At 39.6% G+C, this 27,972-nt stretch overlaps 5 protein-coding genes across 6 annotated transcripts; all 5 read left to right on the top strand.

The window, feature by feature from the left end:
• Nucleotides 1–85: 85 nt before the first annotated feature.
• Nucleotides 86–3,582, top strand: LOC116733329 (tripartite motif-containing protein 16-like). The gene has a single exon (XM_032584138.1). It carries the CDS (start codon nt 1,700–1,702, stop codon nt 3,374–3,376), a length of 1,677 nt encoding a protein of 558 aa, XP_032440029.1. The 5' UTR covers nt 86–1,699; the 3' UTR covers nt 3,377–3,582.
• A 3,130-nt stretch (nt 3,583–6,712) lies between these two features.
• On the top strand, nt 6,713–8,589 carry LOC116733339 (tripartite motif-containing protein 16-like). The gene has a single exon (XM_032584150.1). It carries the CDS (start codon nt 6,868–6,870, stop codon nt 8,491–8,493), a length of 1,626 nt encoding a protein of 541 aa, XP_032440041.1. The 5' UTR covers nt 6,713–6,867; the 3' UTR covers nt 8,494–8,589.
• A 3,370-nt stretch (nt 8,590–11,959) lies between these two features.
• On the top strand, nt 11,960–16,853 carry LOC116733327 (tripartite motif-containing protein 16-like). The gene has a single exon (XM_032584135.1). It carries the CDS (start codon nt 12,325–12,327, stop codon nt 14,008–14,010), a length of 1,686 nt encoding a protein of 561 aa, XP_032440026.1. The 5' UTR covers nt 11,960–12,324; the 3' UTR covers nt 14,011–16,853.
• Nucleotides 16,854–16,973: 120 nt separating this feature from the next.
• Nucleotides 16,974–19,249, top strand: LOC116733337 (tripartite motif-containing protein 16-like). Its single transcript, XM_032584146.1, has one exon. The coding sequence runs from the start codon at nt 17,302–17,304 to the stop codon at nt 18,943–18,945; it is 1,644 nt and encodes a 547-aa protein (XP_032440037.1). The 5' UTR covers nt 16,974–17,301; the 3' UTR covers nt 18,946–19,249.
• Nucleotides 19,250–21,931: 2,682 nt separating this feature from the next.
• LOC116733332 (tripartite motif-containing protein 16-like) lies at nt 21,932–25,900 on the top strand. Of its 2 annotated transcripts, none has more exons than XM_032584141.1 (2): nt 21,932–22,035; nt 23,430–25,900. In XM_032584141.1, exon 2 carries the CDS (start codon nt 23,576–23,578, stop codon nt 25,244–25,246), a length of 1,671 nt encoding a protein of 556 aa, XP_032440032.1. In that variant the 5' UTR covers nt 21,932–22,035; nt 23,430–23,575; the 3' UTR covers nt 25,247–25,900. The 2 variants fall into 2 exon arrangements, with proteins under 2 accessions (XP_032440032.1, XP_032440033.1); XM_032584142.1 differs by lacking the exon at nt 21,932–22,035 and adding an exon at nt 22,509–23,161.
• The last annotated feature ends 2,072 nt before the right edge of the window (nt 25,901–27,972 follow it).

Below are 27,972 nucleotides of genomic sequence, written 5' to 3'. Positions count from 1 at the left end.
ATAAAAAGTCCCATTTTCCAAGTCAAGAGTCTCAAATCTGTAACGACTGAAATTAATATTTCCTCATTAAGGGCATGAAAAAGATAACAAATGGTAGGTCATCTATAACATTGCAAAGGTGCAGTTTAGAAAATCCTGTGTTTTTTGTTCTCAGGTCTAATTTACCATACAGACATTTAACGATTATTTTGTTATTTTATTTTCCAGCATGTAAGAAACTATCAGTCTGTGTTATATTGTTGCAGAATTTGACATAGTGAGATATTCACCACATCAAGAAAAACAAACAGTTATTCATGCTAAACAAAACTTGTTAGTGTGAAATTAATGAAGGAATCAAATAAAAGCAAAGCTGATCTTTTCTTGTCTATTTTAATTATTGTAAAAGGTAAAAAAAAAGAGCATAATTTATCATAGGTTTTGTCTAGTACTGTAAATTAACAGTAGATGGCAGTATAAGGCAGAGAAACCAGGGTAAAGGCTATTGGACCAGGACTAATACTAATTAAGGAGCTTATTAATAAACCATGGCTAGGTTACTATTTCTAAATATTGTATTGTATTATTCACAAACATATTAAACTTTGTTGTTGTATCACTGTTTCCAGAATGGGTGCTGAAGTGAATATCTGAACAACTTGAATAATTGTGAATTGAAACAGCTCTATTTTCTGTGAAGAAACATACAGTATAACCATATTTCGGCAAAAGAATCAATGGCATTGTGATCTAACTGGTTGAGTGGTGGACAACACCTGGATACGTAAACGTTAATACATGTATCCAGTATTTTATCTCTCTGTTGGACATTGTATATTATTATAAAGTTTGGGAGAAAATTGGAAACTTTACGTCTGTTAAAATCCCCCATTAGAACAACTAGGTTTTCCCTGAAGTAGTGTTGTGTCTTATTGTATCTATCAGTTATGAACTCAGCTGTTAAAGTGTAGTCTGGTCCAGGCACATAAACCAGGACAGCAGTGATCTGTCTGAACTCCTGAGAGTGGAAGGACACAGTCAAGATGTAATAAAGTTTGGCACTGTCGGTTTCAAAAACCGTGACATAATCCAGTAGCTACTACTGAAATGTTCAAATTAACTGTTAAATGTTTAACTGACTGAATTTTCAGCATGAAACATGCAGGTTTGGTTAATTTGACCTCTTACCTAGGCAACACATTTTTTTGTAAAATTCAATCCTCTAATGTAAAAACTTGCTCAAGGAATACACTTATAAATCTTTACTGTGCAACAAACATTTTACTCTTGCAGAGTTGGGAAATGTTTCACATAGATGAATAATATTATTATTGGTAAATGAATTTGTGGAAGTAAAGATGCATGAAAAAATAAATGGAACATTAAATATGGTTAAATGGAGGCCGATTTCAGTCTGAATAGAAATATTTCAAAAGCTCAACATGAAGTGACAAATTTAACTGCAATCTGAAGCCTTAAGAAATCCCCTCCCAAGAAAAACCTTCTGATAAGCTCCTCCCTTTTATCCAACACAGAGATCAGCTCTGCTGCTGCATTTCTGGTTTTTCCCGTTTCATCTGAAAGCGTTAGTATCAATAGGATCCTTGAGCTGAGCACACAAACTGCTGCAGATCAGTAACAACTTGGTGTTTGGCTTCTTGTGAGACATATCTACAGAGGGAAAAGAAACTACAGACATTCAGTGTTGTTGAGAAGTGAAATGGCTCAAAGAGGAAATCAGATGGATTCAGGAAAATTCTCCTGTTCTGTTTGTTTGGATGTACTGAAGGATCCGGTGACTATTCCCTGTGGACACAGCTACTGCATGGACTGCATTAAAGACCACTGGGATGGAGAAGATCAGATGAAAATCCCCAGCTGCCCTCAATGTAGGAAAGGTTTCATACCGAAACCTATCCTGGTGAAAAACATCATGTTATCAGAGTTGGTGGAAGATTTGAAGAAGACTGGATTTCACGCTGCTCCAGCTGATCACTGTTATGCTGGATCTGATGATGTGGCCTGTGAAGTCTGTACTGGGAGGAAGATAAAAGCTGTCAAGTCCTGTCTGGTCTGTTTGGTTTCTTATTGTGAGAATCACCTCAAATCTCACTATGATGTCCCTGGACTGAAGAAACACAAGCTGGTGAATCCCTCCAAGAATCTCCAACAGAACATCTGCTCTCGTCATGATGAGGTGATGAAGATCTTCTGTCGTACTGGTCAGCAGTGTATCTGTTATCTCTGCTTAATGAATGAACATAAAGACCATGAAACAGTCCCAGCTGCAGCAGAAAGGGCTGAGAAGCAGAAGGAGCTCCAGGAGAGTCGACAACAAATCCATCAGAAAATCCAGGACCAAGAGAAAGATGTGAAGCAGCTTCAACAGGAGGTGGAGGCCATCAATGTCTCTGCTGATAAAGCAGTGGAGGACAGTGAGAAGATCTTCACTGAGCTGATCCGTCTCCTCCAGAGAAGAAGCTCTGATGTGAAGCAGCAGATCAGATCCCAGCAGGAAACTGAAGTGAGTCGAGTCAAAGATGTTCAGGAGAAGCTGGAGCAGGAGATCACTGAGCTGAAGAGGAAAGACGCTGAGCTGGAGCAGCTCTCACACACAGAGGATCACATCCAGTTTCTCCTCAACTACCCCTCACTGCCAGCACTCAGTGAGTCTACACACTCATCCAGCATCAACATCCATCCTCTGAGACACTTTGAGGACGTGACAGCGGCTGTGTCAGAGCTCAGAGACAAACTACAGGACGTACTGAGAGACCCATCAAAAAACATATCACTGGAAATAAATGATATGAATGTTTTAGTACCAGAACCAAAGAGCAGAGCTGGATTCTTAAAATATTCAAGAGAAATCACTCTGGATCCAAACACAGTACACAGTAGGCTGTTGTTATCTGATGGGAACAGAAAAGTAACTAGAATGGAACAACAACAGTCTTATCCTGATCATCCAGAGAGATTCACTTATTATGCTCAGGTTCTGAGTAGAGAGAGTCTGACTGGACGTTGTTACTGGGAGGTGGAGTGGAGAGGAGAAGGGAAAACAACAGTTCACGTAGCAGTTTCATACAAGAACATCAGCAAAGCAGGAAGATCAAGTGAATGTTCACTTGGACTTGATGACAAATCTTGGGCATTATCTTGCAACACAAACAGTTACACATTTTATCACGACAACATTGAAACTCCAGTACCAGGTCCAGTTTCCTCCAGAATAGGAGTGTACCTGGATCACAGAGCAGGTATTCTGTCTTTCTACAGCATTTCTGAAACCATGACTCTCCTCCACAGAGTCCAGACAAGATTCACTCAGCCTCTATATGCTGGAGCTTGGATTTTAGATGATGGATCCTCTGTTGACTTCAATAAACCTAAATAGTCAGCATTGATCAAATGTCACTGTGTTTGATATACCTTTTAGTTTCCGATTCCTTAGTCTCCATCATTGCTGCTTAGAACTCATTGTTGCCATTTCAGACTAAATGTTGTTCAGATGCATGTACAGGTGAGCTGATGGAAATTGTAATCATCATCATCATCAGTCAGGATATTATTCTATTGAATAAATATTACATTCTGGCTCAACTTGACTGTGTTTAACTTTACTTCTGAAATGCTGTCAGCACCTCTTGACAGGAGGATTCTACTCTACTTAATATTACTACAATAAAGTTAACATGTTTCATGTTTGTACATCCAACTAGAAGAATATACAAAATGAATTTTAAAGTAATTATAACAATGAAGAGCAGTTGTCTTTAATCCTGAATAGTAATGGCTCTTGAAAACATTGAACAAATGCAGTGACTGGTAGAATAACGCAATGTTGTCTAACTTGAGATGTTGTTAAACAGTGAAAATTGACAAAAAGAAAGACTTGAAAAATGTGTTGTTTTAGTGGGATATGAAAATATAAGTTGACTTTTTCAATCTGTTGTTCCCACTCCTTAAAATTGTACATGGTGTGACCACCTGGAAACCCTCTAGCAGAGGGGTCAACCACACTTGAGGCCAACTCTGACCATCTCAATTTCAGTGCACATAATTGTTGATCTTCTGGTAACCCCTAAGGACCTTTCCCCAAAACTGATTGGGCCCAGGAGTTGACTACAAAGGCATGAGTGGACTTGTAAAGCTGCACCTGGTATAATGGCATTGGACCCTCCCTAGTCCCACTCTCTCACTCCAAAAACTTGATTCATTTCCCCTAACACTAGTTATCAATTATGAACTCCGCTGATAAACAGTAGTCTGGCCCACACAAAATAACGGGGGTCAAAGGATACAGTCAAGATCTCATACTGTTTGGGACAGTCAGTTTCACAAAATGTGATATTATTTGCAAAGCTGCTTGATAAATCTGTTACAGTACGATTCATATTTTCAGTGTGAGGTGTGCTTTTTTTAATGATTTAATATTTTCACGCAACAGAAAGATATAGCTCAGAGGCCTCAAATGTAAAAACATTCTCAAGTAAATAATTTACTAACAGCTATACTACACAACAAATATTTCACAACTGCAGAGTTGGTAAATTTATTCACACAAATTAATATCAATACTGCTTGCAATGCATGCAAATTGTAGGAACAATTCTGAATATATAAATGATAATAACACTGATTATGGTCAACTGGAGGCCAAAGTGAGTGTCTCAAATAAAAAGTTTTAAAAAGCATAAAGTAAAGTGAGAAATGCAGCAGCAATCAGAAGTCTTTGGAAATCCTCTGCTGCTCCCAACAACACCTGCTGTTAAGTTCCTCTCTTCCACTGAACACAAAGTTCAGCACTGCCGCTGCATTTTCTGGTTCTTGATGTTTCACTTGTCCGAAAGCTTTAGTATTGGTAGAACCACTGAGCCGACCAGACACACTACTGCAGGAAGCAACAACCTGGTATTTAGGTTCTTATGGGAGACATCTACAGGAGGAACATAAACAAGAGACATGAAGTGTTGTGGAGAAGTGAAATGGCTCAGAGAAGAAATGAGATGTTTTCTGGTAAATATTCTTGTTCCATCTGTTTGGATCTACTGAAGGATCTGGTGACTATTCCCTGTGGACACAGCTACTGTATGTACTGTATTAAATACCACTGGGATGGAGAAGACCAGAGTAATATCCACAGCTGCCCTCAGTGCAGACAGACCTTCATACTGAGGCCTGTCCTGGTGAAAAACATCATGCTATCAGAACATCAGGTTATCAGAGTTAGTGGAGGATTTAGTGGAGTGAACGAGATTCCCACTGTCCCTAACTCCCATCCAGTGAAACCACAGCCAAGGGAACGGGCTTGGCAGAATCAGCGGGGAAAGAAGACCCTGTTGAGCTTGACTCTAGTCTAGCATTGTGAAGAGACATGAGAGGTGTAGGATAAGTGGGAGGCTCCGGCCGCCGGTGAAAACCACTACTCTTATGTAGTGGTTATGTAGTGGTAGTCGTCAGGTCCAGCATCATCAGTGCTGAACCTGACGATGTGGCCTGTGATGTCTGCACTGGGAGGAAGATGAAAGCTGTCAAGTCCTGTCTGGTCTGTTTAGTTTCTTATTGTGAGAATCACCTCAAATCTCACTATGCTGTCTCTGGACTGAAGAAACAAATTAGTGAATCCCTCCAAGAATCTTCAAGAGAATATCTGCTCTCGTCATGATGAGGTGATGAAGATCTTCTGTCGTCCTGATCAGCAGTGTATCTGTTATCTCTGCACTATGGATGAACATAAAGGCCATAAAACAGTCCCAGCTGCAGCAGAAAGGGCTGAGAAGCAGAAGAAGCTCCAGGAGAGTCAACAACAAATCCATCAGAGAATCCAGGACCAGGAGAAAGATGTGAAGCTGCTTCAACAGGAGGTGGAGGCCATCAATGTCTCTGCTGATAAAGCAGTGGAGGACAGTGAGAAGATCTTCACTGAGATGATCCGTCTCCTCCAGGAAAGAAGCTCTGATGTGAAGCAGCAGATCAGATCCCAGCAGGAAACTGAAGTGAGTCGAGTCAAATATGTTCAGGAGAAGCTGGAGCAGGAGATCACTGGTTCAATCAGATTGAAATTCACAAATATGGTGCTGGGGCTTGTAATGTGAAGCAATAGCCTTTCTGTGACCTTTGACCTCCAGGTGGAAGGGATCAAAAGTAAAAACAAAAAAACTTTTGTGAATAATAACTCTAGAGCGGTATACCCTTCTGGAAACTTATTTGCTGTGACACATTCTCTAACAACTTCAACCCCCATGCTGAAACGTAAATGGGTGTTGAAGGATACAGTCAAGTTCTCATGATATTCAGAGCGGTCAGCTTCACAGATCCCGATGTTGGTTGTCAAGCTGTTGTCAACAAACATGCATAATCTGCCTCTGACACTTAGAAAACACTTTCTTTTTACAACTTTTTGTAACATGTAAGTAGTACCTCTAAACACTAGATGGTAGTAAAAGACAGAAACCAGGGTAAAGGTTTCTGAAGCTGGAACTTATTCAAAATATGAATGAAACAGCTTATCTGTAAACCGGGGCTTTGTTTTTACTGTTTTTTAATAAAAAGGGATCTACAGACACATTAACCTTCTTGCTGTATCATTGTTGCCTGACTGGGTGAAGAACCAAAGTTTTAAATGATTAGAACAACTGTGGACTAAACACTTTCATTTCCAGGGAAGAAAGATCCAGTATAACCAGTTCAACCACTCAAAAACAGAGTCAGGTTCAAACAGCCCATTTCCTGGTTCTTCCCCTTAAACAATCTGAAAGACAAAGGATCAGAATATTCAGCGTCAGGTAGAGTTCAGGAGCACAGCAAATAGAAAAGACGAGGATTTGGCTGCTTCTGTTACACTTTAATTTGATTTGAAAGATTCCAGTGTTACTCGGAACTGAAATGGAGCAGCCAGGAAATCAGATGGATTCCATAACATTCTCCTGTTCCATCTGTTTGGATCAACTGAAGGATCCGGTGACTATTCCCTGTGGACACAGCTACTGCATGAACTGCATTAAAGACTTCTGGGATGGAGACGATCAGAGGGGAATCTACAGCTGCCCTCAGTGCAGACAGAAATCCAAACTGAGACCTGTCTTGGTGAAAAATGTGCTGTTAGCAGAGTTGGTGGAGGATCTGAAGAAAACTGGACTCCAAGCTGCTCCAGCTGATCACTGCTATGCTGGACCTGAAGATGTGGCCTGTGACGTCTGCACTGGGAAGAAGATGAAAGCTGTCAAGTCCTGTCTGGTGTGTTTAGTTTCTTACTGTCAGACTCATATTAAACATCACTATGAGGTGCCTGCACTGAAAAAACACCAACTTTTCAACCCCTCCAAGAAACTCCATGAGAGCCTCAGTTCTCTTCATGATGACATGATGAAGATCTTAATGAATGAATTTGAAACAGTCTCGGCTGCAGCAGAAAGAGCTGAGAAGCAGAAGGAGCTCCAGGAGAGTCGACAACAAATCCATCAGAGAATCCAGGACCAAGAGAAAGATGTGAAGCTGCTTCAACAGGAGGTGGAGGCCATCAATGTCTCTGCTGATAAAGCAGTGGAGGACAGTGAGAAGATCTTCACTGAGCTGATCCGTCTCCTCCAGGAAAGAAGCTCTGATGTGAAGCAGCAAATCAGATCCCAGCAGGAAACTGAAGTGAGTCGAGTCAAAGATGTTCAGGAGAAGCTGGAGCAGGAGATCACTGAGCTGAAGAGGAAAGACGCTGAGCTGGAGCAGCTCTCACACACAGAGGATCACAACCAGTTTCTCCTCAACTACCCCTCACTGCCAGCACTCAGTGAGTCTACACACTCATCCAGCATCAACATCCGTCCTCTGAGACACTTTGAGGACGTGACAGCAGCTGTGTCAGAGCTCACAGACAAACTACAGGACATCCTGAGAGACTCGTGGACAAACATCTCTCAGAAATTCAGTGAGGTTGATGTTCTACTGTCAGAACCAGAACCAAAGACCAGAGATGAATTCTTGAAATATTCAACAGAAATAACTCTGGATCCAAACTCAGCACACACACATCTGTTATTAACTGAGGGGAACAAAAAAGTAACAATAATGAAACAACAACAATCTTTCTCTCATCATCCCGACAGATTTACATTTTATGATCAAGTTTTGGGCATCCAGAGTCTGACTGGACGTTGTTACTGGGAGGTGGAGTGGAGAGCTGAAGCAATCCATGTTGCTGTTTCCTACAAGGACATCAGCAGAGACGGGACTTCAGATGAATGTGTGTTTGGATTCAATGACAAATCTTGGGTGTTAAGTTGTTACACAAAGGGTTATACATCTTTACACAACAGAGTTAAAACTCCAGTACCAGGTCCAGTTTCCTCCAGTATAGGAGTGTACCTGGATCACAGAGCAGGTATTCTGTCTTTCTACAACGTCTCTGAAACCATGACTCTCCTCCACAGAGTCCAGACCAGATTCACTCAGTCTCTGTATGCTGGGGTCCGACTTTTTGATCTGGGAGACTGTGCAAAGTTCAAAATAGCCGAGTAGAAGAATAACTCAACGAATCGCAACAAAATACTTAGCTATGATACAGAATGAAAGATAACTTTCAATAGATTATGTACATTTTCATTTACTTTTAAACAGTAGAAAAGAGAAAAACTTCAACAATATTTCTGCTTTGAAATATTCACATCTGCTGAAAACAAAAATCAATGAAGGAAAATGTTTTAATTTACAGTCCTATGTCAGTGTTAATGTAGATTTTGAAAAGTGTGTAAAAATTAATTGTTCTTAAATAGGCTACATTAATTATATAAAGTACTATGTCTTACTCAAATATTCTTGTTCAAATTTAACAGGTTAGAATTTATGATCATATTTTCAGTATGTCAAATATTTTTTCTTATTTCCTCCAATGTGTACAAATGATTTGAAGACGTTTTTCATTTTAGTAAGTTTATACTTTAATCAAATATTTTCTTGTTGCTTTATACTTACAACTGTAATGCTAATAAAAGTCTCCACAGAAAGTAATGAGTCTCCACCTTGTTTACCACTCATCTACCTGCTAAAGTACAGACACCACTTCAACATTTCACATTACAACCAGCTGTAAAATTAGCATGTTAGTTATTGCAGATAAAAATTGTCATGTAAAGTTAGATAGCATGCTAGCTTTAGCTAATAAATTAGCTATAGCTAGTAACAGAATGTTAGCTAAAGGAGGCTAATGCAGCCATTAACTTCTTACTTTTCTTTCACATAGAAGGCTCTCCTAGACCAGTTCTGGTTCTGGTTTATTGCCTTTATGAGTTTTCCTGTTTGCTGTCGCTACATATATGCTCAGAGAGATTTCTGCAAAGCCAGCAGCACAATGCAATCAACAGTCTGGTTGCTAAATGCTCATTAATGAGAAGTTATTGCTGCAAGTCAGTGGTTTGATGTAATCTGTTGGGTTTCCTTAGAAAGAAAAGTTTTTAACCAATTTTACTAGTAAGTTGAAGTTGACTGGTTGGATGGACTTTTTATGTGTTATTTAGTAAGAGCAATGCTGTATAAAAATAAATATACAGAAAATGGTCAACTGGAGACCAAAGTCTGAAGTAAAATGTTTAAAACGCAAGAAATGACGTGAGAAATGCAGCAGCAGTCTGAAGTCTTTGCAGATAATTTGCCCCTCCCAACCGCAGCTCCGGTTAAACTCCTCCCTTGCGTTCAACACCGAGTTCAGCTCTGCTGCTGCATTTCCTGGTTCTTTTGGGTCACTCCTCTGAAAGCTTTAAAATCAGTAGAATCACTGAGTTTATCGCACAAACTGCTGCAGATCAGTAAGTAACAAACTGGAGTTTAACTGCTTATAGGACATATCAGGAAGAAAAACCTGAGACATTCAGAGTTGGTGAGAAGGGAAAAACTCAGAGAGGAATCAGATCTGTTTGGATCTACTGAAGGATCTGGTGACTATTACCTGTGAACACAATTACCGCATTAACTTTAATAATAATAATAACAATAATAATAATAATAAATTTTATTGATAATGCACTTCATATTTACTGAAATCTTCAGTAAATATGTTCAACAATCAAATGCAAATAAAAATGCAAGTATAATAAAATACAACAGGAACCTTACAGATTAAGTATTAAAACAGGATGTTTTGTTTAAAGGGAGAACATGGAAAAACACTTTATACAAAGAAAAAACAGTGTATTTCAGTTGAGGTACAGGGCAGGAAACAGCCCAGTTGATTATGTTGTGGGTGCAAATCCTGGGAATATGAAGAAGGTTCATGTTAGAGGAATGGAGAGTGAATGATGACATTCAAGAGTGAGGAGATTTTTTAAAGAGTAACTAAATTAAAACTTAACATTTTTTGCAGAGAAGCTGTATAAATTGGGCCTTAAGTTGACTATTTTTGTTATTGTGCAAATTGTACTCTTATCATTGCAACTTGTTTAATTCTGCAATAGTTTGCCAAAAAACATCTCAGTGCTGCCCTCTTTGGTTGAACAGTTGCTACTGCAGTTAAATTTTCCTGTTGGTTACAAACAGTACAGCTTGGTTGATGTCTGTCACACAGCACTGCATTTGGTTATTAAGCCATCTAACTAACCATCTAACTTGCACCAACTGCTTCAGGTTTCTCCTAACCCTAAACCTGCCATCGTCATGATGAGGTGATGAAGATCCTCCGTCGTACTGATCATCAGTGTATCTGTTATTTCTGCACTATGGCTGAATTTAAAGGTCATGAACCAGTCCCAGCTACAGCAGAACCAGACCCCAGAATATCTAAGGAAATGTTTGAAAATGAAAAATTTATCATCAACCAAAGTACGGAAAAAATATCTGTTTACATCTGTGGGGGTGGGTGCATTTACATCCTAAACAAAAACCTTTGTTTACATCCTAAACAAAAACTTTTGTTTTGGATGTAAACAAAGTACTTTACATCCCAAAATACAAAAGCCTACTTTTGTTTATTTGCTGGCTGGTGATTTTCCCATAAGCTAAATGTAACTTTAGCTTATGGGAAGCTAAAGTTACATTTGACTAGATGACTAAATAAAGATAACAAAAATAAACAGACTTTCAAACAGGTAAGTGTCACTGAAATGTTTCTCAAAAAGACCAGAAATGAAGCAAATATTGTCGCTTCACCTACTACTGCTTAGGAACTGACCGTCACTTGGCATATAGAAAACGCAATGCTGCATTTTCTATATGCCAAGTGCATCCCACGCATGTGTCCTGTATTTATGTGGGTCAGGTGCATCGTGTTGGTTTTGTGCACCACACGCATGATGTGCTTTGGGGAATGTGGTTGCATTCATGTTGATCAGGTGCGCTGGCGGCTTTTGTTCGTGTCCTCCCATAATATCCTGCAGGCTTCTCCGGCCTCACACACTCTTCCTCTGTTTCTCTTTCATCGCCACTCATAATGTCACTTTGGTCTTGAGCTTGTTATCCTTTTCATCACGCAGAGGTCCAGACTTTTGAAACCCACTGAAAAAAGCCATATATTAACTGCATCCTTCTGGTCAAAAAGGGAGAAAATTGTAGCGACTGAAAACTACAGTTTTATGTTTCTTTATTAGTGGATTTCTAGAACAGTCTAGAATTTATTTATTGTGTATAATTTCCTAAATGTTCTGTCTATAATCTTTGCTTAACTGCCTCATTTGTAATTTGACCTTGCAATGGATTCTCTGTCTCGGATAATTTCAATCTACTCTGCAAATAAAAATCTTATAAATTGTTTCTTAGTGACTTAATGGGTTGAAGAGCTCATATTTATTTCTTTAATTAAAATAGAAAAGGGAGAGCCTTAAGATTAGCCCATAATCAAATTAAAGTTGAAGTTTATACGTTTGTGTTTCCTATAGAAAACCAACCAGTTTAGCAGGTTAAAAACATCATGACACGTATTTCAAGCATGAAATCTGTGTTATTTGCCTTCCTCAGGCAACACAGATAAGTGTCCAAAACCTTTTCAATACTTCATTAGATCAGACCCCAAGTTACATAAAGAAATGAGGTAAATACTGTATGTTTAACAGTCAAGTATTAAGATTGAAGATGAAGTTGGCACCAGTGTATGCTAATGCTGCAGATTTAAAATGATCTTTCACCTGGATTGAAATATGGCATGACACCACTCCCATTTTGAAAAAAAGGCAGTTTAACAGTTTATTTCCTGGTTCTTTCATTTAAACCTCAGACACAGTCCAACCCACTGCATTGTGAAGTTGAGGAGTCGACAAATCAACCTGCTGAAGTTCAGTGAGAAAGACACAAATTCTGGTTTGGTTTATTTTGCAGCACATCTATTTGCAAAAAAGGAAAGGATTACTACCGACGTACAAAGGTGAAATGGCACAGAGACGAAATCAGACAGCGTCAGCTAAATACTCCTGTTCCATCTGTTTGGATCTACTGAAGGATCCGGTGACTATTCCCTGTGGACACAGCTACTGTATGAACTGTATTAAATGCCACTGGGATGGAGAAGATCAAAGGAAAATTCACAGCTGCCCTAAGTGCAGGAAAGAGTTCATACCAAGGCCTGTCCTGGAGAAAAACATCATGTTAGCTGATTTGGTGGAGGATCTGAAGAAGACTGGACTCCACGCTGCTCCAGCTGATCACTGCTATGCTGGACCTAAAGATGTGGCCTGTGATTTCTGCAGTGGGAGGAAGATGAAAGCTGTCAAATCCTGTCTGGTCTGTTTGGTTTCTTATTGCCAAAAGCACCTTCAACCTCATTATGAATCACCTACATTTAAAAAACATAATCTGGTTGAAGCGTCTACTAAACTTCAGCAGAACATCTGCTCTCGTCATGATGAGGTGATGAAGATCTTCTGCCGTACTGATCAGCAGTGTATCTGTTATCTCTGCACTATGGATGAACATAAAGGCCATGAAACAGTCCCAGCTGCAACAGAAAGAGCTGAGAAGCAGAAGAAGCTCCAGGAGAGTCGACAACAAATCCATCAGAGAATCCAGGACCAAGAGAAAGATGTGAAGCTGCTTCAACAGGAGGTGGAGGCCATCAATGTCTCTGCTGATAAAGCAGTGGAGGACAGTGAGAAGATCTTCACTGAGATGATCCGTCTCCTCCAGGAAAGAAGCTCTGATGTGAAGCAGCAGATCAGATCCCAGCAGGAAACTGAAGTGAGTCGAGTCAAAGATGTTCAGGAGAAGCTGGAGCAGGAGATCACTGAGCTGAAGAGGAAAGACGCTGAGCTGGAGCAGCTCTCACACACAGAGGATCACAACCAGTTTCTCCTCAACTACCCCTCACTGCCAGCACTCAGTGAGTCTACACACTCATCCAGCATCAACATCCGTCCTCTGAGACACTTTGAGGACGTGACAGCAGCTGTGTCAGAGCTCAGAGACATAATGCAGGACGTCCTGAGAGACACATGGACAAACATTTTACTGAAGGTCACTAAAGTGGATGTTATACTGTCAGAACCAGAACCAAAGAGCAGAGCTGAATTCTTAAAATATTCACAAAAAGTCACTCTGGATCCAAACACAGCACACAGGAAGCTGTTTTTATCAGATGGAAATAGAAAAGTAACATCAAAACTTCCCTCATCTTCTGTATTGCGGTATCATTTCAGTGATCCAGACAGATTCACTGATTATAATCAGGTTCTGAGTAGAGAGAGTCTGACTGGACATTGTTATTGGGAGGTGGAGAGGAGAGGAGGAAGAGTTGCTGTAGCAGTTTCATACAAGAACATCAGCAGAGAAGGAAGGTCAGATAAGTGTGCATTTGGATTTAATAACAAATCTTGGTCATTATATTGCAACAGAAACATTTACACTTTTTATCACAACAACATTGAAACTCCAGTATCAGGTCCAGTTTCCTCCAGACTAGGAGTGTACCTGGATCACAAAGCAGGTATTCTGTCATTCTACAGCGTCTCTGAAACCATGACTCTCCTCCACAGAGTCCAGACCAGATTCACTCAGCCTCTATATGCTGGGATCCGACTGTTTGATGAGGCAGATTTTGCTGAGTTCATTAAAGTCAAATAGAGTCAGAACAGCATAAATGAACCAGTGACATATTCACACCTAGGGACTGCGGGAGGAAGCCGGAGTACCCAAAGAGAACTCATGCATGCACAGGGAGAACATGCAAACTCTGTGCAGAAAGACCCCGGGCCGGGAATTGAACCCAGGACCTTCTTGCTGCAAGACAACAATGCTACCCACTGCACCACTGTGGAGTCCACATGATAAAACTTAACACAGAAAATATCCAACGTTGAACTGGGCGGAGATTTTAGCAAGACAGGACACATAACTCTGAGGGAAAGCTCATTAATCCAAGAGTAACAGAGAGAAAACTGGTTTTACACGTCATAATTATATAACTTCTTTCCCCATGCAACCTTCAAGAAAATTAATCATAATATCAAAGTGGTTCTAAATACTGAAATGCATTTTACTGCATTTGAATCTATTTGAATGGATTGATTATGTAGTTTTAAGTCTGTTTGTCTTTTAAAAAGTACCTTAAGACATTTGTTGTAAGTTTCCCCAATTATAAAGCAATGAATAAAATGAAATTAAAAGGATGAATGTGACCTAGTGATTTTAAGGCATCAGGTGTATAATTTTCCATCAATACCTCTTCATTAACCACTACCTTATCATGGAGTTCACTCTGCAACAACAACCTCTGTCCTCCAGAGTACTAATAACAGCAATAAAAGCCACTCCCATCTGTCAGTTAAACAGAAGGGAGTGGCTGATAGCAGCTCCAGCAAAGGTACGTGTGACATGTTCATTTCCCTAAAGGAAGAGTCACACAGTATTACTGAAACTCTGCAGCAGAAAGATCAGATGGATTCTGCTAAATTAACTTGTTGTATTTGTTTGGATCTCCTGAAGAGTCCGGCGACTATCCCCTGTGGACACAGCTACTGTATGAACTGCATCAAATCTTGCTGGGATCGGGAAGATCGGAAAGGAGTCTACAGCTGCCCTCAGTGCAGGAAAAAGTTCACAATGAGGCCTGGCCTGGTGAAAAACATTGTGATAGCAGAGTTGGTGGAGGATCTTAAGAAGACTGGACTACAAGCGGCTCCGGCTGATCACTACTATGCTGGACCTGAAGATGTGGCCTGTGATGTCTGCAGTGGGAGGAAGATGAAAGCTGTAAAGTCCTGTCTGGTCTGCTTAGCCTCGTTTTGTGAGAAACACATCCAACCTCATTATGAGTCTTTTACTTTTAGTAAACATAAACTTGTTGAAGTTTCAGCAAAGCCCCAGCAGAACTTCAGCTCTCGTCATGATGAGGTGAGGAAAATTTTATTTGATAAATATAAAAGAGATCCAAATGCAGCAGAAAGGACAGAGAAGCCGGAGTTTGAAGTAATGCGACAACAACTCAAGCAGAGACTTCAGAACCGAGAGAAAGATGTGAAACTGCTTCCGCAGAAGATGAGAGGCATCAGCGTCTCTGATGATAAAGCAGAGGAGGACAGTGAGGCGTCACTTCCCTCCTCTGACAAAAAGAGGGTGAAGAGCAGACCTTTATCAGTGCCGTTACCTCCTGGTCCAGACCCAGTCCCAGTTGGTGGTGTCTCTCCAAACATGAAGAAATTGATCAAAAACTTCAACAAAGACAAACCAGCACCTGTTCCCACCTCCATTCCAACAAAGATTTGTGGGAAATGTGGCAAGGATTTGTCCAGCACTCAGCCAGCTTTGAAGGCAATGGGCAAAGCCTTCCACCCCAGCTGTTTCTGCTGCATGAACTGTCACCGCCCCTTGCAGGGCATGCAGTTTTATGACAAGGAAGGCTCACCAGAATGTAAACGTTGCTATGTGACTTCCCTGGCTTCCTGCTCTCAATGTGGAGAGAAAATCACTGACCATATCCTGAAGGCCATGGGAAAGTGCTTCCATGTCCGATGCTTCCTGTGCAGCACCTGCTCCTGCACACTGGATGGACTCCCATTTATTGCAGGTGAAGACAACAAGCCCTACTGCGTACAGGATTACCACAAGCATTTCTCTCCTCAGTGTGAAACCTGTAAAGAACCCATTGTTCTGGCTCCGGGCAGTGAGGAAAGGGTAAAACTGGTGGCTCTGGGAAAGAACTACCACATCGAGTGTTACCAATGTGAGGACTGTGCTCATCCATTTTCATCTGAAGTAGATAAATATCAAGGTTATCCTCTGGACGGCAGGTTTCTGTGTATTAAGTGTCACACTAAGAGAACCAGGAAGTGATTGGCTGATGCAGGATCTTTGGGTTGGACTAAATTTAAAAGCATCTGTATTCATTGAATTCCTAATTTCCCTTCACAATTATTTTTGATAACTTCATACAAGTTCTGCACTGAATTAATACATGTTTGTTGCAGATCTCATATAAGTCTTCCAACCAAGTTTGTTGTTAAAAATACATCATGTTTTAATGCACTTAGTAGATTGTTGAATACAAATACTTGTTTTCAAAAACACATAGTCAAATTCAACAATATGTGTTCAGATGAGGCTCATTTGTCTCATTAAAAGTACCATTTTGACAATAATCTTTAATTGGGTGTTAGACGTACTTTTCATTAAGTCCATATTTCTGTATTAGAATGTTTGTTTTGCCTGATATAATATTCTAATCTTAAATGTCATGTTTTTTGTTAGCTGTAAGCATAAAATCATCATGATCAATAAAAATCGAGGCTTGAAAAAATCATTCTGTGAGTAATTAACAACAGTTAGAGAACTGAAAATTATACTAAGAGTATTGCAGCATATTTTTGTTGGTCGTCAAAAAGACCAACTAGATGAATATACGGGTTCTGGTACTTAGAGTGACAAAATAATGAAGTAAAAATAAACTTGAATATAAAATACATATTTCAGCAGAAGAAGCTGACATCCAAATATGAGTTTTACACAACATAAAATCCTTTAAACCAAGACAGCAGCAGCTGGTGGTGTAGACAAGCTAAAGCAGTGCAATGTACTTCCAGTAGAAATGCCTTTTACTTGATCTGTAACATTAACACACACAAATGATTTTGTGAGATAAATACAACAAAGCCTGAAAACTGATTGAATACTTCTGGAGATAGCAGGTGAAAGTGAGATAAATGTATGTTTCTACTGTAAACTCAAACTTGACTTTGACCTGTCGTAAAGCAAACAGAGAGAACCACTCCCTTCTCTGCAACACAAAGTTCAGATCTGACAGTCTGACAAGTTATTTCCTGGTTCCTCCCATTTAAAGGTGAGGGCTTGGTAGAATTGCTGTACTGTAAAAAGCAGGAACTGACAACTGCTGAGTACGCAGAGCAGCGAGGAATAAACATGGATTCATCTAAATACTCTTGCTCCATCTGTTTCGATCTACTGAAGGATCCGGTGACTATTCCTTGTGGACACAGTTACTGCATGAACTGTATTAAATGCCACTGGGATGGAGAAGATCAGAGGAAAATCAATAGCTGCCCTCAGTGCAGGAAAGAGTTCATACCAAGGCCTAACCTGGAGAAAAACATCATGCTGTCAGAATTGGTGGAGGACCTGAAGAAGACTGGACTCCAAACTGCACCAGCTGTCTACTGCTATGCTGGACCTGAAGATGTGGCCTGTGATTTCTGCACTGGGAGAAAGATGAAAGCTGTCAAGTCCTGTCTGGTCTGTTTGGTTTCTTATTGCCAAAATCACCTTCAACCTCACTATGAATCACCTACGTTTAAAAAACATAATCTGGTTGAAGCGTCTACTAACCTTCAGCAGAACATCTGCTCTCATCATGATGAGGTGATGAAGATCTTCTGTCGTACTGATCAGCAGTGTATCTGTTATCTCTGCACTATGGATGAACATAAAGGCCATGAAACAGTCCCAGCTGCAACAGAAAGGGCTGAGAAACAGAAGAAGCTCCAGGAGAGTCGACAACAAATCCAGCAGAATATAGAGGACCAAGAGAAAGATGTGAAGCTGCTTCAACAGGAGGTGGAGGCCATCAATGTCTCTGCTGATAAAACAGTGGAGGACAGTGAGAAGATCTTCACTGAGCTGATCCGTCTCCTCCAGGAAAGAAGCTCTGATGTGAAGCAGCAGATCAGATCCCAGCAGGAAACTGAAGTGAGTCGAGTCAAAGATGTTCAGGAGAAGCTGGAGCAGGAGATCACTGAGCTGAAGAGGAAAGACGCTGAGCTGGAGCAGCTCTCACACACAGAGGATCACAACCAGTTTCTCCTCAACTACCCCTCACTGCCAGCACTCAGTGAGTCTACACACTCATCCAGCATCAACATCCGTCCTCTGAGACACTTTGAGGACGTGACAGCAGCTGTGTCAGAGCTCAGAGACAAACTACAGGACATCCTGAGAGACACATGGACAAACAACTCTCAGAAATTCAGTGAGGTTGATGTTCTACTGTCAGAACCAGAACCAAAGACCAGAGATGAATTCTTGAAATATTCAACAGAAATAACTTTGGATCCAAATACAGCACATCAAAGTTTGGCACTGCTTCAGAGAAACAGAAAAGTATCATTAAGGCATCAACCTCATCCTGATCATCCAGAAAGATTCACTGGCTGGTCTCAGGTCCTGAGCAGAGAGAGTCTGACTGGAAGTTGTTACTGGGAGGTGGAGTGGAGTCAGGGAGGAGTTGAAGTAGCAGTTTCATACAAGAATATCAGCAGAACAGGAAGATTAGATGAATCTAAGCTTGGATTTAATGACAAATCTTGGGCACTGCGTTGTGGCAGTAAATGTTGCACATTCTGGCACAACAAAGTAAGTACTTCCATTAAAAGTCCAGTTTCCTCCAGAGTCGGAGTGTACCTGGATCACAAAGCAGGTATTCTGTCTTTCTACAGCGTCTCTGAAACCATGACTCTCCTCCACAGAGTCCAGACCAGATTCACTCAGCCTCTGTATGCTGGGATTTGGCTGTTTAATCAAGGAACTGCTGAGTTTATCGCGGTTAAATAGAGTAACTGAACATACATAACAAAACTTTTTTCTTGTCAAACTAACAGCTCAAAACAGTTTAACACTAAGTATCCATGCACCCAAAGTCACACTGAGAAGCTGGAATTAAATCCACAATTTTTCTAAGTTACCTTTAGCTCTGTTCTAGTCTTGATGACATGATGACAGGGCAATGCAGTTAATATTCATGAATTTCATATAAAGATCATTACACAAAAATGTTAAAATGTAAAAACACTTAAGGACATTCTAATTGTCATTTTTAACTGACTGGGCTATGCAGACACATGGCAAAAAATATATACAGTTTTATCTGTAAATTTGGAGTCAGAACAATGAGGGCAGGAGTTGTGTAAATGTTCATTTTTTGTCTGTCATGTCACTGATTCTTAAGTACGCAAATTGAATTCTATCTTTTCCACAGAAAGCACTTCAGTATCCTTTTTACCAAACACAAATGCAAGTCAGTGAATGCAACTGGTCTGCTGATGTGGGTCAAAACTTCCAGATTCATAAGCCACAATGTGTTTTTGACACGCTGCATTTTTGAACCATTAGTCTCACACACAGGTGGTGCAGGTGAATCCCCAGCCTCTGTTGTGCTGGATATTTATTTAAAGGAGGAAAAGGAGTTTTATATTTTCACTTTTGCCAAATACATGCTCATCATGAAGGATTGCTAAAAAAAAATCACGTCAGCTGCCTTACTAAACTGAAATTAACTGCAATGTTTTGTAACTGCAATGTTTTGTAACTGGAATGTTTGTAAGATTGGACTGAATATGAATCGGAATCTGTTTTGTAACTTGCCTTAAGATTTGTTGTGAATCGGTGCTATTTTATTAAACTGAATTAAATTGACTGATGTGTGTAGAGTGTGAAGGAAACATAGCCTATATGGGTGCCATCTATTTCTGCTGTACTAGATGATGTCAAGATAATATAGCCAAACATTGAGATGATATGAGGGTTTATTAATATATTTTCTTGAGAAAGTATTTAAAAGTTACAATGAGATTATGCTTCCTGCTGTTTCCAGGAAATGTTTTAAAAAGCAGTATGCATTTATCTCTCACCGCTGCCTTTTTTATTGATTAAATAAACTTCTAAATACTATCTTATGGATAAAACTACAGGTCCTAATTTAAATACAAAATTTTGATTTTAGAGACAAAATTCAGAGTAAATTGAGATTAGTGTACTACCAAAATTTAAAGATTATTTAAATAGATTTCACTGAACTGCAGTGGTGTTCTGGAGCAGCAGGCTTGCTATTCTCTCCTTTTTAACAACATGCAAACACAGGTTATTATTGCATTAATGTGGCCAGCCTTTGATCCCGAATAAACTCTTAATTTAGTAAATAAGGAGGCCATTTCCAGATACACGTTTTGTAGAGTAAAACAGTCCTGGGACATGAAGGCAACCAGCTTATTATGTTATGTCTGAAGTGCTGCAACAGGACAGGTGGAAACAGAAAAAGACAAATTGACAGCTAGTGCTGAAACTGGCAGGATGGATATTGTAAAATGTATATTTGCCAATGAAAAACAGTAATTTTTCTCTGTCTGTCTCTGACGCCTGCCCCTTTCTCAGCACTGCTTCTTGTTTGTGACTCACCCTGACTGAATCTAGCTGAGCAACTTGTCATGCTGCAGCAAGCGAAACCAGAGAAAGGGGAAGGACTTGGAGTTCTCTTACAGATAAGCATAAAATTTGCTGCAAGTAGTTAAGAGGTGTTTTAACTACTGTGGTAACAGCAATAATAATAAATTTAAGCATCTTTTCAAAGGAAAAAAGATTATCACAGGGAAATCCCTCAGGCAAATCCATGGCACAGACAAGGGGCAAGTCCAGACACATCTCTGCAAAAGGCGGTTGATGTTTGCTAAAACCTGAATCCAGGGCGACACCAAGATGTGTAACTTATTGCTTACCATGTGGTTTCGGATCTCTGAGGTTTGGAAGAGGGGGGTGTAATTATTAAAACTGACTGTGCAACAAAGGTCTGGCTTAGACTATGAATAACTATAGTCTACATAGCTACATAATTGCATAGGAAAATTATTAACATGTTCTCTAAATCCCAACTAGATTTCCAGCTAATTTTATTTCAGAAATATTAAATACTTAAAGACTATTAAATTTAGCACAAAGTTATCTACTTTTTCCAAGAACACAGATGAGAATTTAAAAACTCACACTTCTTTCTGTGAGTTTATAGCTCTGAGGTCTGACTCAGAGAGGCAAACGTTTGATATGAGGAAACTGAAACTTGGGCAAAGGTTTTGATGGAAGCTGAAGAGGCAAAGCGAGGAAATCTGATGGATTCTGCAAAATGATTTTCTATTTAAGTGGATCCTTATGTTCCCTTAATACATTATCTATGATCCCAGGAACTGAATCAGAGACATCGTTTCTGTTAGGAGAATCTATAATTCAAAGTTTCCTTCTGCAAAATTATGAATAAGCCAGGAAAAGCTTATTCTTTAAGCTGGAATGCAGAAACTAGCTGCATTTCCATTACAAATGTGTGCAAATCTTTGTCTGTATTTTGCTAATGTCAAAAAATTTTTTTCATTTTATTCCATTAAATAAGAAATACATTAAAATCAAACATGAATAAGCTAGTTCCCACGATAAGTCATTAAAATTCATGGCAGTGCTGGATGTAAACAGTTACATCCCATATATTCATAATTCAGTCATGGTGCTAGTGTTCATCATCTATCAGCTATTAGAGAAGAGATTATTAGAGAAGTTAAGTGTAATTTTTAAGAGGCATTTTGGAGAAATTGTAATCAGCGATTTTACAGAAGAGCTGTGGATTCAGAATGACAACAAAAAAAACCAGGAACTGATGACTTCCATGAGACTCAGAAGTGAAGTATGAAGAAGTAAGAATAAGAAATACAGCAGCAGTCTAACGTGTTTGTAGATCCTCTGCCCCTCCCAACAATGGCTGTTACGTTATTCCTTCTATTAAACACACAGTTCAGCTCTGCTGCTACATTTCCTGGTTCCTCTCATTTCACATCTGACAGCTTTATGACTGGTAGGATCACTGAGCTGAACAACTGCTGCTGATCAGTAAGTAACAAACTGGTGTTTGGCTTCTTGAGACACAACTACAGAATCAATAGAAACTTGACAGATTCAGTGTTTTTGAGAAGCAAAATGGCTCAGAGAGGAAATCAGATGTATTCAGAAAAAGTTTATTGCTCCATCTGTCTAAATATACTCAATTTAAACAGATGTAATCGATTCCTATTCCACTTGGACACAGCTACTGTGACTTGTGTTTAAGACTTTTGGGGACAAGAAGATCAGAGGAGAGTCCCCCGCTGCCCTCATTGTAGGAAAAGTTTCATACTGACAGAGTTCAGACCATATTCACTCAGTCTCTACATGCTGCAGTTTGAGAATTAGCACATGAAACCACTGCTGAGTTAACTAAATACAGAAAGGGAACACAAAAGTTGCAGATGCAGGTTGAGTCTGACGGGATAGATATTTGTTTCAAATGATTCATATGATTTCAGGCGCTAACCTTAGCCTTGTTTAGTTTTTTTGTTGTTGTTTTAAAAACATGCACAACCTTTGGGAATTACAATTAATGCAATCAAAAGACGTATCCGAGCTAGAATAATATGGTGTTTTACACAATCCGGGGCAGAACTATAGTTCCAGCCAAATGTTGATGAGAGCTGTACCATTACTCACTTCTTCAATTTGTGCCCATTCTTCCGAGAAAACCGGGCTGGTCATTCCAGTCCAAAGGTTGATGCATACGCTGCTGGCGCTGCTCAGGATCATGCAGCTGTGGGATAGATGTCATGTCTACTGGTACACTGGTGGTTAAGACATTGTTTGGAGTTTGCAAGGTTTGTCCATTGGGTAATCAATGAGTTCAGTCCGTTATTTATCAAATTGCTTGTGTACAATACACTCCGTTGAGAGGCTTGTACAACATCTTAAGTGGTTGTGAAAGATGGGGAGGAATCACACAGGATACATATGAAGACTGATCCGGCCAGGGCAGACAGGAAGGGAACCAGTTAAAGTCACAATCATAGAGAAGAGACATTGGGAATCAGTGAGTAAAGAAAAAGGGAGAGTAATTGGATCATTTATACATCTGGGTTATAACCTGGAGGAAGGTGCTAGACATCAGTCCAACCCTAACCAGTTTAGCAGGTTAAAGACGTGACTCAAGGTAAACATGAAATTTTCTTCTTGTTTTGATTTCTCATACATCACAGATAAAACTGTCCAAGACCTTTAAAATACTTCATCAGATTACTGCTTAAAAAGTTACTCACGGAGGATTTATAGAGTCATACGTTCAACAGAGAAGTCTTAAGATTAGCGCCGCTGTATAGTGGCACTAAACAGCTCTTTAATAACACATGCAGTGATAACCACTCCAATTGTTTCAAACACTGACAGCCTAACAGTTTATTTCTTGGTTCTTTTATTCTCAGATCAGACAAATTCAGAATCACTGTTGAATCAAGATCAAGAACCGACAAGTTAACCTGCTGCAAATCAGTGAGTAAAGAAGAAAGAAAAATCCTTATTTGGCTTGTTGATAAACAAGGAGAAAGAACTATAGACATTCAAAAGTGAAATGGCACAGCAAGGAAATCTCATGGAATCAGCAAAATACTCTTGTTCGATCTGTTTGGATCTACTGAAGGACCCAGTGACTGTGCCCTGTGGACACAGTTACTGTATGTACTGCATTAAAGACCACTGGGATGGAGAAGATGAGAGGAGAAACCACAGCTGCCCTCAGTGTAGAGAGACTTTCATACCAAGGCCTATCTTAAAGAAAAACATCATGTTAGCAGAGTTGGTGGAGGATCTGAAGAAGACTGGACTTCAAGCTGCACCAGCTGATCACTGCTATGCTGGACCTGAAGATGTGGCCTGTGATGTTTGCACTGGGAGGAAAATTAAAGCTGTCAAATCCTGTCTGGTATGTTTGGTGTCTTATTGTCAGAGTCATGTCCAACCTCACTATGAGGTACCTACACTACAGAAACACAAACTGGGGGATCCCTCCAAGAAACTTCAGGACAACATCTGCCCACATCACGAGGAGGTAATGAGGATCTTCTGCCGCACAGATCAGCAGTGTATCTGTTATCTCTGCTTAATGGATGAACATAAAGACCATGAAACCGTCCCAGCTGCAGCAGAAAGGGCTGAGAAGCAGAAGAAGCTCCAGGAGAGTCGACAACAAATCCAGGAGAGAATCCAGGACCAAGAGAAAGATGTGAAGCTGCTTCAACAGGAGGTGGAGGCCATCAATGTCTCTGCTGATAAAGCAGTGAAGGACAGTGAGAAGATCTTCACTGAGCTGATCCATCTCCTCCAGGAAAGAAGCTCTGATGTGAAGCAGCAGATCAGATCCCAGCAGGAAACTGAAGTGAGTCGAGTCAAAGATGTTCAGGAGAAGCTGGAGCAGGAGATCACTGAGCTGAAGAGGAAAGACGCTGAGCTGGAGCAGCTCTCACACACAGAGGATCACAACCAGTTTCTCCTCAACTACCCCTCACTGCCAGCACTCAGTGAGTCTACACACTCATCCAGCATCAACATCCGTCCTCTGAGATACTTTGAGGACGTGACAACAGCTGTGTCAGAGATTACATATTTACTGGAGGACATTCTGAAAGACACATGGACAAACATCTCACTGACGATCACTGAAGTGGATGTTTTGCTCTCAGAACCAGAACCAAAGACCAGAGCTGGATTCTTAAAATATTCACAAGAAATCACTCTGGATCCAAACACAGCAAACAGATTTCTGTTATTATCTGAGGCGAACAAAAAAGTCACAGCAATGAAAGAAGAACAGTCATATCCTGATCATCCAGGCAGATTCACAGATTCATTTCAGGTTCTGAGCAAAGAGAGTCTGACTGGACGTTGTTACTGGGAGGTGGAGTGGAGAGAAGGAGGAGTTAATGTAGCAGTTTCATACAAGAACATCAGCAGAGGAGGTTCAAATGAATGTTTATTTGGAGTCAATGACAAATCTTGGTCATTTAGTTGTGACACAGACAGTTACACATTTTTGCACAACAAAGTTCAAACTCCAGTATCAGGTCCAGTTTCCTCCAGAATAGGAGTGTACCTGGATCACAGAGCAGGTATTCTGTCTTTCTACAGCATCTCTGAAACCATGACTCTCCTCCACAGAGTCCAGACCAGATTCACTCAGCCTCTCTATGCTGGAGTTGGGCCTTTCTTTAATGGGGATTCAACCGAGTTTGTCAAACTCAAATAGTGACACTGAGACATCAGTCACTATTTCGTTGGATAAGGATCAACTTGATTGTAGAAATTAATGAAAAAATCTGAATTTTTTTCAGATTTTAGAGGTTTTAAATTCAGCTGCATATGCGTATGCACAGTGATAAAAGTGGCAGGTTTGTTTTTGTGACCTTGAGTTTTGAAAGGCGCCCTCAAATAAAATGTATTATTTTCTGCCTGCCTTTCTAAAGTTTGATTTTGAATCAGTAGATATGATAGGAATTAATTCTCATAAATTGTCAGGAAAAACTCAAGCTCATAAAGTAACAAAACAAAAGCAATATATTTGTCCATGTGTTTAGGTGTGGAAACATTACTGTACTTAACAAAACTGATACCTTCAATGTATGCTGGTTCAATATTTTCACAGAATCATGACTATTATGTTTTTCTATTATTTTGTTCTGTTCATTGGTGATCATTTCATGTCTCTTGTAATTATAGCTACTGACTGCTGCAAACGATCAAACACATTTACCATTCTATAAGACTGAACCATTGTTTTAATTAATCCATGTGCTCATGAATACATGCAGAGAACCATTAAGAATATTCTGAGTATTTATAAAATGTGATCATTCTGATTTCAACAACTGATGGTAAGCTAATAAAGATGGTTGAGACAACCCGTAGGTTTGTTGGGTTTATTTCTCGCTGCACAGCCTCAGCTTCACTCAGTCACATACACACACTCAAGCATGATAACTCATTCTTGCACAACATACTTCCCCTAATACACACTAATACAAAATCTTTTGAAAAGTTATACCATCTCTGTACCAAGAGCAGAAAAACTTTGTTGAAGGACCACAACCTCACACCTTCCAGTTCCTCCATTGGTGAGTTACACAACGTTTCTTTCAGTTGCTTAAAGGTCCCACTAAGATACATGTAAACTGCTAAGCTATCTGCACACACACACACACACGGTGTGAAAAGTTGTCCAAAGTGTGAACATATTTTTCTGTCAACTTCACTTCTGCTGAATACCAACAAAATGTGGTAATTCACCAAAACATATCAAAGACGTGGAAATGAAAGAACATTAGCAATGCGAAGGGTGTTTTACAGCGAGTTATCTGGTACTGGTACTGGTACAAAACCAGTATATCATTTAAAGATGTCAGTACTTAAATTTTTAGCCTGACAAAAGTTTTTTTTCCCCCTTTTGTTTCCTTAAAGATCACAGAAAAAAGGCATTGACTGACTGATTTAAGAGTATAAACATATTGTATATGAACAGGGAACTATAGAATAAAATCTGGAATTACAGATTAAGGTAGCACCAATCTATGCTGACACTGTAGATTGTGTCTCATAATCTCTAAAGATTAAATGAAATAGTTTGAGAACATATTTCTGGTTCCTTCCCTTCGAACATAATAAGTGTGATGTAATGTGAAAGACCTGAAACGTCTTTCAGCTCTTTCTCTTTATTCAAGGTCTACATCAATGTGAGCTGCTTTCGTCATGTCAGATGAAGTAGGAGATAACTTTAGGAGATAACTTTAGGAGATAACCTTTATGAAGTAAGTAGAGCCAAAGACTCGGTGAATTTAAGAGAAAAGAAAGCTGGGTTTTGTTTTCTATGGGATACACCTGTTTGCTTAGAAAATCCAAGTTTTGTTGTTGAAAGGTGAAATGGCACAGCAAGGAAACCAGATCAATTCATCCATCCTGCTTACCATTACAGCACAGCTGGTGCCGAGCGATTACAGTCATTGGTCAAGAGGCGGTGCACACCTTGGGCAGGTAGCCAGTCCATCAGAGGAGACCATCTCTAGCATTTTAAATGTTCAATAAGATTTTAAAAACTGAAACTTTATTCAGTTTGGCTTCCTTTTCTTTTCAGTGTCTGGCGGTAATGTAAATGTTTGATAAAGAAGTTTATCTAGACAAAATTCAACCAATTAACTGAGACCACAATGCTTTTTTATTGTTTTTTTTTCTTCTAATTTATCTTAAAGGCAGGGAGGTGAAGGCAACAATTGTAGTCATTTAATTTCTAAATGACTTTTAGGAGTCCAATGAACACTTAGACCAATCTAATGTCAAAACATGTCTAAGTATATTTAAAAGTAGAAATGATTGATTGTAGTGGTATCCATCAGAGTATACATCTGCCTTAGCCAGATGTATACCAGACATAATGGATGCAAAAAGGTTTGGCAGCCTAAAATATTGTTAAACCCTTTTTAGTTTGATCATTTTTGTCTGATGACCTCCCTTAAACAAATGTCAAAACTGTCTCACAGCAGGTAGCGAAGACAGGTCAAGAGTTTAATTAATCTTTAACAAATTCAATGATTGTACAGCAGCTGCTTTTTTATTTATGTAGCTGTATCACATACAGTCAAGACCAGATATTTACATATCTGGAAATGACTCATCCTTTTATCTCACCAAGTCTTATATCAGGTCATTTGCAGTACCCAACAATGAACACTAGGTGGAAGCAAAGGACTTTACATCAATTTTTAAGACTCATGATTTACACATGAAAACAATCATATGTTTACAATAAATACATGCATATTTGTATGGAGTTGCACTAATAAAATGATTGTAAATGTATAAAATCTTGACTTTTTCCCAAATGGTTGTCATATATGGTAATTCTCAATAGAACAGAACAGAATATTTGTCATGAGTGGGGACATATTTTAGTTAATCAACTGATTTCTCACAAAAATAATCAAA

This window comes from Xiphophorus hellerii, chromosome 14 (assembly GCF_003331165.1).
Source record: "Xiphophorus hellerii strain 12219 chromosome 14, Xiphophorus_hellerii-4.1, whole genome shotgun sequence".
Classification (NCBI taxonomy): domain Eukaryota; kingdom Metazoa; phylum Chordata; class Actinopteri; order Cyprinodontiformes; family Poeciliidae; genus Xiphophorus; species Xiphophorus hellerii.
The sequence above is the reverse complement of the archived record's forward strand: the minus strand, read 5'-3'. Positions and strand labels throughout refer to the sequence as shown.